The following is a 15,536-nucleotide window of genomic DNA, read 5'->3' on the forward strand; positions in this document are numbered from 1 at the left end:
TTGAACTCATATCGAGCTCTACACCTACAGCCACTTTTGTACCCACCTTGAGCTCTACAACTTTAGCCACTTTTGTACCCACCTTGAGCTCTACACCTTTAGCAACTTTTCCTATGCTGGCTGCCTTGGGTGAATCTATGTCCGGGACAGTGCTGTCGAAGGAGATCATACCGGCCTCAGTGCTGCCGTACATGCTTCTGATGATATGCCTGTTGCCCGTCAGCTTTTCGGTGATCATCTTCCGATGTTCTAGCAGAAGGACGGATCCACCAATGGACAAGGCTTTGAAGGACGAGAAGTCGTACTTATCGACATTCTCATCCTTACAGATGTCTAAAAGAATGGTTGGACTGGTGAACCATTCAGTGGGCTAAAAGAAAAATGAATGAACTATGTCATTAACGTTATATTAGTTCTTATAATATAATATAATGATCAAAAATAATCTTAGTAAATAATATAATTTGTTTAAATTGTAAACGACTGAAAATATATATTGCAAGAAATATAGAAGTATAGAAATATAGAGTCGCATAGTAATTTCATTGAACATTTTGATTTATTAATAATTTATTTAAATGGACAGGCTTGTTTCAATTGTTTACTTAGCATGTTTGAAGTAATAATTTAAATAGTGCCACACTGTATAGGTAAATGAATGTAAAAAATAAATTCTTTAATTTTGTAATTAATATTAATAAACTTTGTAAAATATTCTCACCTTATACTCGGTGATTGTCTCCATTACTTCCTTAACGGACATCCGACAGGCAATCACTATCTTGCTCCCAGCGCAGGCAGTGACGATATTTACCAAGGCGTTAGATATCCAATACATGGGTGTGGTCAGCAGCAGTATTGAACTTTCTGTCCAATGATCTTTCCTGTAATTAATGTTGAGTGATGTAAAAAATTGAGATATTTGGTAACTGATAAAATCAAAATTATGTTACCAGATTACACAATGTAATAATAAATTAATACAATAACAGCTGATAGACCGTATCAACTGTTTGTGTCGAACAGCTGATTGATACGTATATATATATATGTACTGGACTGAATAAAGCCATTCTATTTCTGGAACCCGTGAGAGTCATTTCATACCCTTTTCACCTTTTTTTTTTCAATATGTTCTCACGACGATACACACCACATCGAATGGTGGTGCCGACCGACATAAAAGGATTCAGAAGATTGTTAGAGGCACTAAACTACTTCGTCGGTTTGTCTCTGATATGGCGGAATGTCTGGTACCCCTTAATGATGTGCTAAAAAAAGGCAGTACGATAATAATGACACCAACCATTGAATACAACTTATAAATTAGTTACAGAAGGACCAGTGCTGTCATAGGGAGGTGAGGTAGAAGAGCGTTACGCCTTGGAAAGAAAACTACTGGGGATAGTATGGTCAATAGAGCATTTCTGACCCTACTTGTTAGACGATTTAGGGTCCAGACGAACCACAGGCCCCTGCAATGGGTGGGAAAGCTAAAGGAATCGTCGGCGAGAATTACAAGGTGTAAAGAACTGTTGAGCCAGTACAAAATGGACATCACGTACAAACCTGGCAAGGAAAACGTCGTAGCCGATTGGCTCTCGCGAACAATAATGGTAAACACAGTAGTAGAGGGCCAAGGGGAACCGTCTAGAGTTGGAAGGCAGTTTTTGAGGGGGTGGACTCCGGGAGAATAACAGATGAGAAGAACAAGAATGGGGAGGAGACGTCCACAGAAGAAAGTTCGAACGACGGAAGTCCGACGGAAATACAGGTGCTTGAGGAGATTATCAACAAAGAATGTGCCAGATTATTAGGAAGGCAAAAACAACGGGTTTGCAGAAGATGGAACATGGCAGTATCATTTCGACTATGTGGTCAAACCGTGTGTCAAAGAGGACCAAATCTGCAGAGCGCTAAAAGAAGCATCATACGCCGGTAAGATCCACCATTTATATTTTGGAAACGCGACAGTATGGGAAAAGATCCAACTATAGAGAATAGAAAAAATTAGCGTAGATCGATCGTTTATTCGATGCACGTTGATGGTAGGCCCCCTGCGAAATCCAGAACATCAAAAGGAGGTAACCTTGTCGCATCACGAAGGAAAAACTAATCATCGTGGGCTGAACAAGACTATACAAGCAATGCGGGGCAAATATTCCTTGAGGGGCATGAAACACACAATCCTGGAGATTCTTGGGAAATTTGAGGTATGCCTCAGTACGAAGTATGATCGGCACCCACCCCGTGCCGTGCAAGAAGAGTCTCCTACCGGGAACGCACCGCTCAACGACTTACAGGTGGATTCTTTCACCTGGAACGGCTATAATTGGGTCACAGTTATCAATGTATTCGGTAAGCTGCTATTGCATACCCAGTACAGGACAGATCAGCGGAGGATGTCTTACGAGCCCTTCGGACATGGTTCCAATTCTATAGTGTGACCGATAGAATATCTTCCAACAGTGGGAGAGAATTTGACCATACAAGCATCATAGAGGAAATGAAAATATCGGAAGTGGTGTGGCACCTCAAGACGCCTCAACATTTAAAAAAAAACGCGGAGGGGTAGAGCGACTCCATAGCGACCAACTACGAGTGTACCAACTAGAAAGGGGACTGGAAACTGATGAGGCCATGGAACGGGCAATCGCAGCATACAACCACTCCATACACACAGTCACGGGTTTGTCCCATTCGAAATTCTTTTTGGGATGCGGGGGTGTCGACGGGACGATAGTGGTACTTTGCCGTGAGCGGAAGAAATGGTCAGTAATGTTTTTCCCTGCAAAATTTATGGGCCAAAGTCGAGAACAGGATTCGCAAGGAAAAAAGTCGAGGAGTGGCACAGCATAATGTCCGAGACCCGATGGGTAAAATAAATATTGGTACGGTGGTTTATAGGGAAGTGGAGACTAACAGAGGGAAAGAGCTGCAGAGGTATAGGGGCCCATTAAGAGTGATTGTCACTAGAAAACATAATATTCTTACAATTGAAAGTGTCAAAGAACCTAGATAAAGGAAAACTGTTCATATTGAACAGTTGAAACTTCTGGCAATTACAATAAAGAGTGTCTTCATATCACCACAACTAGATTAGACTAGCAGAAATGTGGTTATTTTATTTGTCTTTATGTTTTAGTTTGTTTGTGAATTTTTAATATATGAAATTTCAAAATATTTTTTGTAAATAAAATCTATTTTATGTTATTGAATGAGGATTTCTTTTGTTTTATATTCATGTACATTTTAGGTATGTGTATTTTTTACAGTGTTATTGATGTATGTATTGTTCTTTTGTATATGATTGACTTTAAGAGTACTATATGCCTATTGTTTACTGGCTATAGTTTATTGTACATAGTTTGCAATTTTCTTTAAAAAATTTATGTTATTACATTGGTCAGTATATGCTTGCGAGAATTGTTCGTAAACTGGTGGGGGAAGTTACGGCCTGAGTACAATAACAGCTGACAGGCCGTTCAGCTGATTGTATCGAACAGCTGATTGATACGTATACATAGATGTATTGGACTTAATAAAGCAATTCTATTTCTGGAACCCGTGAAAGTCATTTCATACCCTTTTCACTTTTTTTAAAAACATTTTCTCTGCAGTGAATCCACCTTCGGCACAAATTCCGCTACAGCCGGAAGTCTCGCCAGCTCGTCCCAAAACGCTAGGAACTGAGGCAGGTGACGTTGGATGTAGAAAACTTCACCGGACCTTCGATTATACCGAGAGAATGACTTAGCATATGTCGCAGTTTTTGGAGAGGATTACTTGCTCATATATTTTTGAGATGTGATTGAGGGGACTGATAGACCGCTACTGATCCATGTATCAGACAATTTTTTGTTTAATAGTAATACAATGATAAATATTAAATTGCTTATAACTGATAATTGCAATAATGCAAAGATGAATGCCTTAATTTTCAGACAGCTCACCCCTCCCCTCATACAATAGTATATTTATATATCTCCCTTCTTCCAAGATATATAACTTACTTCGAAAGCTAAAATGGGATGTTAGGTCAGATAACAGACTCACATATGTGTGTTGAACGTGAGTGCCTCGTCCCTCACTACGACGCCTTTGGGCGCACCTGTGGTGCCACTAGTGAAAAGGACGCCCAGGGCGTGGTCCTTTCCAGTCCACCATCCTTCCAGCACAATCCCTTCAGCACTGTTTCCTTCTTTCAGACACCTGTAGTAGTCGAGGGCTTCATCCTGACGGTTTGGACATATGATGTTAATGTTCCAGTCCAAGCGGGAGACAACCTCCTTCACTTTCTCTAGGTAATCTTCTCCGCAGTAGACAACTTCACAACTGCAGGTTCTAAAGAAGTATAAAATTTCTTCTGCAATAAAGAACAAAAAATCGTTAGGGTTTCCTATGGATCTATAAAAGACTAATGCCAATGAAGAAATGACATGAAAAGGAAAAACAATTTAGTTAATACCTGGCACTATCCAAACTGTAACAATATATTGTTGTATAAACATAAAACAACATAGATTGTTGTCATATATTTCCTACATTGTTACACTATTTATAAAATAATCTGACACTAAATCATAATTTATGATTATTTTTCATGAATAAATCTGACGATAAGATAACCTAATGTAATTGGCACTAACCAAACTCCAAAGAACAGCTATTTTAAGGATTTTGTAGTTTTTATGGAGTAACGTAAGATTGAAGATTAAACATTTACATGAAAAAACTTACAAAGTTCTTAGAATAATCTAGCTACTATTTGTGTTGTTTTATATACCACAAAAATATATTTCCATTGAAAAATTGCTCGTTTCGTTTGTTCGCATTTCTAATTCATTTTTCAGGGACGTGGAATACGGGTAATAGTTGATATTGCTCCAAGTTACACAACCGGTAAGGTAGTTTTATAACAACTAGTTCTTTCTAGATTTCTTAAAGTTTGGATATAACAATTTAAAAATTTAACATATACCTCCACCATCAAAAGATGTTTCAGACCCGAATAAATAATAGCTTCAATAAATAATAGTTTATTTTAACTTTCTCTTACTTAGAATTGGAAATCAAGAAACCTCTAGATCCCACTGCATATTCATAACATAAATTATGATTCCTTAGTGGAATGTTTGTTCTTAGATTATAAAAGAAAAAACAACATAAATTGTTGTCATATATTTCCTGCATTGTTACACAATTTATAAAATAATCTGACACTAAATCATAATTTATGATTTTTTTCATGAATAGTACTGACGATAAAATAAGCTAATGTACCTTAATATAATTACCCATCATAACATCCTTAAGATAAGCTAATGTACCTTAATATAATTAGCCATCATAACATCCTATCAGGCTTGTTCTTCCGGTAACTTATGCGTTTAGCCTATAGCTAATTTTCTAACCTCTTCAAGTGAGTTTAACTCGTAATTTCCAATGGAATAAAATTTGAAACTAATGTTGAAGGATTCTAACGGGAAATTCATGTCCACACCGTTTTCCAGCCAATTGACATAAACAGTAAAAAATTGTTTAGGGCTTTCGTCGATCGACAAACTGCCTTATAAAAATTGTTATTAAAATTTTATTTGGGATCAGAATCCGTGAAAAATATTTGTGTTCAGAGGGCAGTGGGATATTTGAAGCCTTTGCCAATGTACTGTAGCAACTGTGGTGCATTATAAGATCCCATTATCCTACATTAAGATAAGACTTTGACGTATTCCGATAAGAATGGTTCAATATTGACGTAACTATTTGAAAAAAATAACAATCAATGAGTTTACGTTCTCTACTCAGATATCTGATAATGATCTCACTGATAAAATACGGCATTAAAAAATGTTCTAACATTTAGATTAAAAAGAAAATCGGGAGAAGATGGTTGGGGGTGCGGTCAAAATGAAACACAAATAAGTTGGTGTAACATATTTAATTGTGGCAACGTTTCGGCTCGAGTTTCTAGCCTTCTTCAGGGCTAAGAACAGAACAAAATAACAACCACAATAAGTATAGAAAATAAAAAATAAAATATTAACAGAATGACATAAAATGAATAATTTTACAGAATTGAATTAATAAAATGAAGTGATGAGAGAAATGGGAAATAAAATGAATACATAGGTAATTGAAAAAGTGGGAAAAAAATATAATTAAGGAAATAAAATAAAAATGAAGTTATATAATGCAAAGAAGTATGAACATATTAGTTATTAATAATTTAAAAATTGAAATATGGAATGAAAAAAAAAATTGAGAAAAAGAAAATATATGTAACCATAATAATTGATAAAGATGCAAAATATAAGTAAAGTTAAAGAAAAGAAATGAATAGAAGAAAAAACAAAAATAATAATATAGTGAACATAACTAATAATGTAGGTAAGGAAAATGAAGAAAAGAAGGAATGGCAAAATAAAGAAAGGAAAAAAAAAAGAGAATTAAACGAACCTATTAGCTTGAAAATCAAACGCCTAATGGTATACTGCCCCAATAACGGCCAAACTTCGAATTAAAAAAAGCCGTGAATGACTAAGTGTTGTTTAAGAGGAAACGTTCCGAGAGGGTAAAAAATAAAAAGTAGAAAATATTTAGAGGAAGAAAGCGTGTGAGAGGGTGACAACAAATGGATTTTGGAAGGTGTTAAATATATATATATAAGGATAACGAAATACCGGAAGATGACAAAGTTTCATGGGTATTTAACAACAGTTAAAAAGAGGAAACGAATATAAAAGGGGGACGACAAATGTGTAAGAAAAAATTTAAGAATTGAAATAATACGTTACAAAGTGGGCGGAAAAAATAAAATTAATAAATAAAATAAAAATAACTTAATAATAATAACTTATTTGTGTTTTATTTTGACCGCACCCCCAAGCATCTTCTCCTCGTACGTCATCCACGGTCAAGTATCCCCCATAATAATTAAAAAGAAAATCATATCATGTCAAAATCAAATCTATACCTGTTGAGAACCAAAGTGACAAAATATTTTCAATTTAAAGCAGCCGACACCACAATGATTCCTCATTTATGTGTTACAGATCCTGGGTATCGTTGCAGGGTACCTGCGGCCCCAAAATGCACCCCCTTTCCTACTTAATCCATTGAGTGACAGGATCACCCTGTCCTTTAGATACACCAGGTGAGAAGTGGCATCGAATCTTCTTCTTATTCTCACACCAAGATATGTCACCTCCTCATCCGGCCTAACCCTCTCCCCTTTGATATCCAGGGTGATAGGATGAGCCCTGTCGGTGGAGCCTCTTATGAGTATGACCTGAGTCTTGGCTGCTACCATACTCAAGGCGGAAACCATTTATTTCTGGCTATAATAAACTAAATAAGAAAGAAAATTTGAAATGTTTTCATTCTTCAAAGAAAAAACAAGAATGCTGTGGACAACAGCTGCCACTGTAGACATTACATTTCCTTTCAAAAATAAAATATACCTCCATAACCATCTTGTTATATACAAAACTTTGCGCAATTTAAACCTTTAAATTTTACATATTCAAGCTAAATGTAATAAATTAGGGGTCATTGGCTATAAACATTAAAATAAACAGTGGCCATTTTGAAAAATGTGGAATATTAGCCTCAGACGCCTAGTAGTGAAGGTTTTACTATCATCTTTTGTGCACAGTTTCTCATCACAATATTAGCCTCAGACGCCTAGTAGTGAAGGTTTTACTATCATCTTTTGTGCACAGTTTCTCATCACAATATTAGCCTCAGACGCCTAGTAGTGAAGGTTTTACTATCATCTTTTGTGCACAGTTTCTCATCACAATATTAGCCTCAGAGGCCTAGTAGTGAAGGTTTTACTATCATCTTTTGTGCACAGTTTCTCATCACAATATTAGCCTCAGACGCCTAGTAGTGAAGGTTTTACTATCATCTTTTGTGCACAGTTTCTCATCACAATCCACTGAAACAAATTTACTTCTAGCTTAACCTGCTAAAATGATTCTACTCAAAACCAATTATGAATGAAGTAAGAGGTTTGTGAAGGGACCACCAGCAAGAGATTATTTTATATTTTTACTGTTTCTTGAAATGTGGTATTTTAAAATTAAAAGTCAAATAGTAATAATTTAATAATAAATTTAATTTGTTAATTGTATTATAAATGTATCTTTTATTGTTTGGTTGGTCCATATAGAGTCCGACAAAAACAACACATGCGTTTAAACGATGTCGATCACATTTTCAAGATACACAGTGCAAGTCATTCATTTTGTTCTGTCCTTAATAAAAGTTATAAGTTAATAAGTGTTATTGTGAGTTGTTTTGTGGTTCAGTAACACGAAGTTACATTGAGAAATTTAATACTGATTTCCATATGAATAGATGTAATAAAAAAAAATAGCATTTAAAGTAATTCATGAGGTTGCCAATCTTCGTTTTTTATTAGTCTCTAATAAATACTTAAGTTTGACTCTGTTGTTAAAACGACAGAACATATAACATGGTTGAGAGTCTGTTACTAGGTCTGTTAAATGGAAAATGATGTCCCGCAACAGACCAGCTAAACTCGTCGCCGTTTTGTTTGTTTTCGTGTTAGGTTACTTGCTCGTAGTTTGTGTTTTGACTGTGTTAGTATAATAAGTTTTGGATGTTTTAAAAATCAATAAAGCAATGGATAATGTAATAACAGATGTCAATTAGCTCATCTTGATTCTTTTCCTGAAAAATTAGAAGACCAACAAGGCAACAGATGCCAAACTTTTGCACAACTTCCACTTTTCACTCAATTTAGACATGTTGTAATAAATGACTTTAATGGAAAGATAGAAGTAAAGAATAACATAAAGTTTTGAAAGGAAAGACTATGAAACAAACTGCTCAGAAAATCCGCTAGGAGCTCTTATGCATTTAACATTTAAATAGGGCTGCTCACAATCCTATACTTATAACTTTCAACATGTTTAAACATTTTACACTTAACAACATCATGAATACCTCTATTGTATCCATGACAATTTAGTCATAATTTTATTTACAACACATTTTTGTCCAGCTCTGTTCATATTTAATTTATTTCCATTGATGACGCAAAGTTGTTTAGAAATTAATCTGGACAACCCCCCTCCCCCTCCCTCTCACTGGATTAAAGAATGTTTTGGATGTATACTTAGGATGTAACAGTAACATTTTGTCTTTGTCATAAAATTTTCCTAAACAGCACCACAACTTATCCCTAGTCAGAGTTTTACTCTAACTTTATTAGTAAAGTGTTGTGTACATTACCCATCGGAAGGTTGGGGTTGATGGAGGACGACGCTGCTCCTGAAAACCAGATGCCGACGTTAGTGGTCAACGCTTCGACTGTACTGTCGCTCATGATGATCACAACCTTCCCAGGACCCTGACCCAGCTGTCGGAGTGTTGAGCTAATTGCTCCAGCGTTGTCCAATACCTCTTGGAAGGTGGACTGCTTCTTCGTTCTGGCGTCGTCCTGAAACAGGCAAGAGATGAAAAGGTGGTTTAGAACATTATTAGTAAAGAAACCAATGAATCTGAGGTTTACATTATGAATAACATTTTGGCAGTGATAGTATTAAAAAAAATGAAAGAATTATATTGCAACATTGGCATGCTGGAGGTGGCAGACTTCAGATCAGGTGGGAGGACGCTTCTTCAGCTGGTTAGAGCACCTACATCCCTGCGGCAGCTGCGGTGTATTAATAAGTGAGGACGCTTCTTCAGCTGGTTAGAGCACCTACATCCCTGCGGCAGCTGCGGTGTATTAATAAGTGAGGACGCTTCTTCAGCTGGTTAGAGCACCTACATCCCTGCGGCAGCTGCGGTGTATTAATAAGTGAGGACGCTTCTTCAGCTGGTTAGAGCACCTACATCCCTGCGGCAGCTGCGGTGTATTAATAAGTGAGGACGCTTCTTCAGCTGGTTAGAGCACCTACATCCCTGCGGCAGCTGCGGTGTATTAATCTTCCTTTTAATTTATTCCGAGAGCTTTCATCCCACATGGCCTGCCATCTTTCCGATATTTTTATTTTAAGAGTTCTGATAGGGTAAGAACAGCGGTGCCTCGGACAGGGAGCGTGAGTGTCTCTCTGGCAGCTTTATCTGCGAGCTCGTCGTCAACCATGCCAAATTCTGAGGAAATTGTGTTTGATTTATCATTGCAGATTTATGGTTGTAGCCAATTGATAATTGCATTATAAATAATTTTTTTTTCTTCTTTTTGGCCAAGACTCCTATTGGAGTCCTATACTGACTGCCTAACCATGGTTGGGGATCAAAGTTCTTCATTTTGTGGGACCGCCACTCAATGAAAAAAGTCAACGTACCAGGCCGGATTCGAACCGGCACCGCCAATAGACATCAAATTGGTAAGACTGTGTCTTAACCACTGAGCTATGGGCGCCCCTATATAAATAAATTGGTCATTTGGTCAGTTTAATTAATGATATCTATATTCGGGAAGGTCTTAGCCATTCTGAGAGAAATAGAAAACCGCCTTAAGGCTAAATGTAACGGTTCATGGGACGCACTAGAATTTACTTTTCTATTTTCTCCTAACTAGATGGTCCGATTTTGAATCTGTTAAGAGAATTTTGTGTTTTTTGAATGTAGAAATTACTGAAATTAGGCTAAAAACCATAATTTTTTTTTAAATTTGCCCTTATAGGCACTTGCAGACCGTTCATTGAAACCAATGAGACATTCCGTGAAATTATGGCACTTATACAGAAAAATACGTTTTTGTTTACAAGCGGAAAAAGAATGGGATGAGGCGGTTAGTGGCTGGAACGAGACTTCTGTGAAAATCCAGCTTTATTCAAAACGTGTCACAGCTAACATGGATTGTATTTTCATAGGTCAAAATATTGTAACTACAACTTCGGTTAAGAATAGTTCTAAATCAAAAAATAAACTGCGTCTATCTGTGAAACGAAAAACACCTTGACCAAAAAAGGGAAGACCTCCAAAAAGTGAAAAACAGTAGGTACATATAAGTTATTCATTATTATATATTATTAAGTATAAAATTAGAAGACCATCTTCGTGAATCCGAAAATTAAGGCAATCATATCCCATGCCTTAAAATAAAAAATATCACACTTCTGTGAACAGTGTTAGGAATTCAATATATTCAGATCCTGTGCAACCATCATTACTGCTTCTCGAATCTTCAGGCAATAGTAGTTCAAACATTAGGTTTAACGAAGATGAACTCAATAATATTATTCAACCTGGCGTTTATAATACGAATTTGAGAAAACGAAAAACAAAGGAAGCATTAACCTTTTTACACTGAGAGTTTTCCAATTCCTGTTGTCCTTGTAAATTGGAAAATCCAAGAGACTAAAAGATATTACTTATAATGGCAATTTTTAGCAATCAGGAATAATAATTTCCTCATCTTTGGCATTGCCACATCCGGTTTTAGTCCCTGATCCACCCGATATAATCGAAGATGGTCACTCAATGTGCCATGAAGCCGCTCTATGCTTCCCCTACTCTTGGGGTGCCCTGGTGTGTTGAGATGCCATGTTACGTCAAGATCCTTCATTTATCTTCGAATCATGGTATTGTCAAATTCTCTGCCTGAAACTGATAAGATGCGCCCCGGAGCTGCGTAGAATTGAAACTACAATCGGAGAGCTGCCAACACTGAGGATAGGGTGAAGTACGTGAAGGAGAGGTAATATCCCCAGGCACTTCGAAAACACATTAGAGAAGAAACAGAAAGTTTACGAAAGCAAGGGATAATTGTGGACAGTACTTCGCCCTATAACAGTCCATTGAGGGCAGTACGCAAGAACAGTGCCTCGGATGAATTCCAGAGAATGAGGTAGTTTGACTTCAATCATTCCTGGTGTGTCAAGGTGCCACGTCACATCGAGTCCTTCATCACCTTTCAGATAAAGAAGTTGTCGAATTCTCTTTCCCCATCCGTCGAGATTCTTTCGTTCCAAAACTACCTCCGAAAACCTGTCCCGCACCTGGTGCACCATTGCCGCATTAGTGAAAAGGTCAATAATGGTCACTGAGCTTCTTTCTCTATTGGCGTCCATTCCCGCAGCATTATTGTCCCGAGCGGTTCACCGTTTTCTTATTCCACGGCGCTCGAGACAACCAACCACATTTTTTTATATAGTACATCCATGTTATATTTGACTAGGAGTACCTTCCAGCCTGTATTTCTGGCTGACGATTCCTTCAGTTTTCCAACCCATTGGAGTGGTCTGTGGTCAGTATGTACCTTGAACCTTCTGCTGAATACATATGGTCTAAAGTTATCGACAGACCACAATATTCCAAGGAGTACTCGCTCCATTGTGTGTGTATCTAGTCTCCGTCTCCATAAGGCAACTCCTGGCGGATGCCACTGGGCGCTCTCCTCCTTCGCCCTCCTGAGACAACTCCGCTCCCGGCGCATACTCACTGACATTTGTTGTTATTGTGGATTGCCGAGTGAAATCCGGAAAATCAAATACCGGCTATTGCTGCGACCTCTCCATTCACCGTCTGATATCGTACCTGAGATCTTGTGCCATTGCCGTTCTGATTTCCACTCCAGAGCATTGGCATGTGCTTGTGGCATGGTAATTGACGGTAGAGGTGGAATGGAATTTGTCACTGGCGCAACTGCTACTAGTGGGTTTGCCTGAGATAGATTAAGAATTGGTTGCCGAATATACCGTTGTTCACCATAGAAATTTGCCCTAACGCCTAAGAAATTACAGGTATAGAGAACAGACGTGAAGAGAAAAAAATTGTTTTTCAGAATTAGCCGTTACCCCCGTATCTAAAGGTCACGGGTTTCGGCACCACTTATGCATCGGTGAGAAAAAAACATAAAAAAAGAAACAGGAATACGATATGACACTAATGTAAAAGACTGGCTTTATTGGGTTCGGTAAATCTCTATATATATATATATATATATACATATAACTAAAGTATTGTCAAGTAGTCATTAGGCATGGCATCATCAGGTTCCAGTCCTCTTTCTAGCTGGTACACTCGTAGGTGGTCACTTAGTGCAATTGAGTCGCTCTATCCCTCCGCGGCTTTTTGGAGGTTCAGATGCCAAACCACTTTCGATATTTTCATTTCCTCTATGATGCTTGTATTGTCAAATTCTCTCCCACTGTCGGAAGATATTCTATCGGGCACACCATAGAATTGGAACCATGTCAGAAGGGCACATAAAACAGCCTCCGTTGATCTGTCCTGTACTGGGTATGCAGTAGCCACCTTACATAACACATCGATGACTGTGACCCACTTATAGCCTTTCCAGGTGAAAGAATCCACTTCGTCGTGGTAAGTCGCTGAGCAGCGTGTTCGCTGTAGTAATCTCTTCTTGAGCTGCACGGGGTGGGTGTCGATCATACTTCGTACTGAGTCACACCTCGTATTTCCAAGAATCTCCAGGATTGTGCGTTTCATGCCCCACCAGAAATATGTGTGCCGCAATGCTTGTAAAGACACCTCCTATTGATGTTGTGGATCTCGTAGGGTATCTACCATCGACTTGCATCGAATAAAAGATCGATATATGCCAATTTTTTCTATTCTCTAAAGTTGGATCTTCCATACTGTCGCGTTTCCAACATATGAATGGTGGATCTTACCCGCGTTGGATGCTTCTTTTAACTCTCTACAGATTTCATCCTGTTTGACACTCGGTTGTAACCAGTCTAAATGATACTGTTGCCGTGCTTCCTATGTTCCATGTTCAGCAACCCCGTGGTTTTTGTCTTCCAAATAATCTGGTACTTCTTGTTGTTAAGAATCTCAAGCTCCTCCATTTCCATCGGTTTTTCATCGTTTGAACTTTATTCTGCGGACCACTCCTCCCCATTCTGGTTCTCTGGTGAGGCCGATTGCTGTTCTTTCGGAGTCCACTTCCTCAACAACTGCCTTCCAGCTCCAGACGTTTCTCTTGGTCATCTTCGACTGCGTTTACCATTATTGCTCACCAGAGCCAATTTTCTACGACTTTGCCTGATTTGTACGTGATGTCCATGTTGTACAGGCTCAACACTTCTTTCCACCTTATAATTCTCGCTGACGATTCTCTTTTAGCTTTCCCAACCAATGCAGGGGCCTGTGGTCTGTTTGGACCCTAATTCATCTCCCAAAAAAGTAGGGTCGGCAATGTTCTATTGACCATACTATTACTACTACTATCTCGTTCCAAGGCACTGTAGCGTGCTTCTGCCTCTGTGAGATGCCTACTAGCGTTAGCCACAGAACGCTATCCTACCTCACCTTTCTGTGACAGTACTGCTCCCAGCGCGTACTCTAGCGTCTGTTGTAAGCGTGAACTGCTTTTTAGACGTCAGGAAACACTAGTACTGGTTCCTTCCTTATCTATTTTCGTAGATTATCTTCAATGGTCGACGTCATTACTATCACAGCCATATCACGGTCGAACCGACGATAGTAGTTTAATGCCCCTAATAATTTTCTGATTTTATATTGGTCGTCCCCGCCATCCGATGTAAGGTTGCTACCTTCTGCTCTTCCGGTCTTACCCTCTCCTGAGATATGGTGTATCGTAGAAAATGTATTTCTTTTTGTCCCAGCAATGACTTCTCTCGAGATAGTTTTAGTCCAAATTCTCGCATCCTTTGGAAAACGCTCGTTTGGTGTTTCACGGGCTATATTCAAGCGAAATAAAAAGTGTCTTAGAGGAAATAGACCATCATCGCCAGGAATATAGAAGACCGCAACCATATTCTGAAGTCACAAGGAACCAGCAGTCTCGACGTCAGGCGTCTCAGGCCTCCCATTCCTATCCCCAGACCTCTCATTCTCAAACTCTTACTCCTCGCCCGCCTATTCCTTCCCATCATCTACCTTTAAAAGTAAAATTATCTCCGGAGCATCCAAATCCAGCTCATCCTACTGTTCAAGTAAATAACCCACCCCAATTGCCGATTAAAATAGATCCTACACCACATGCCTGACGACAGGTTCTCCCTACACCCAGCGCTCCGAGTCATACAAATTACCTTGGTCCACATCCACATCAAAATTTCAACTACAATCCACCCAATATAAACCCTATCCTATGACTCTTCCTGTAGGATCTCCAAGAAACTACTAAACCACTTATTACACTTCTCACTTGAATCCTTACCGAAATTCCTTTTTATCTCCCACGATGAGTGCAAAGCTCCTAGCTATACTTTTGTGGAACGCTAATGGACTACATAAATTTAAAAAAATTTATTATTGCTATTACTATTTGTTTCCTCTTTTTTTTAAACTTCAATACATACCAGGCCTTACAAATAAAATTTTAAAAAAAAAATGACAGAATATGACCATATAAATTTCAGAACAGGTCTATACAACAATAATAAGTTACAGAATAAGCTGTCAAACATGAAAGACAAAGTCGATAAGATGGAAATACTAAATTCAATTTATAAGATAGATTGTAAAAATTGTGAAAAAGTATATATTGGTGAAACATCTAAAAAACTGGAAACTAGGATTAAGCAACATGTAACCAATTGTAAAAACGCTAAAAATAT

General features: G+C 38.1%; 1 protein-coding gene across 3 annotated transcripts in view; it reads right to left on the bottom strand.

The window, feature by feature from the left end:
- LOC106690611 (uncharacterized) overlaps positions 1 to 15,536 on the bottom strand; it is a 26,102-nt gene that overhangs the window by 8,088 nt on the left and 2,478 nt on the right. For 2 of the 3 annotated variants that reach the window (XM_067050867.1, XM_067050866.1), the window contains exons 2-5: positions 9,265 to 9,472; positions 4,057 to 4,366; positions 722 to 884; positions 47 to 370 (exon numbers count right to left, since the gene is read on the bottom strand). In XM_067050867.1, coding sequence (XP_066906968.1) covers positions 47 to 370; positions 722 to 884; positions 4,057 to 4,366; positions 9,265 to 9,472 — 1,005 coding nt within the window. The remainder of the gene's footprint in view (positions 1 to 46; positions 371 to 721; positions 885 to 4,056; positions 4,367 to 9,264; positions 9,473 to 15,536) is intronic. The other variant, XM_014436107.3, reaches the window with a different exon arrangement.

This window comes from Halyomorpha halys, unplaced genomic scaffold (assembly GCF_000696795.3).
Source record: "Halyomorpha halys isolate HHAL.00 unplaced genomic scaffold, Hhal_1.1 Scaffold1774.1, whole genome shotgun sequence".
Lineage (NCBI taxonomy): Eukaryota > Metazoa > Arthropoda > Insecta > Hemiptera > Pentatomidae > Halyomorpha > Halyomorpha halys.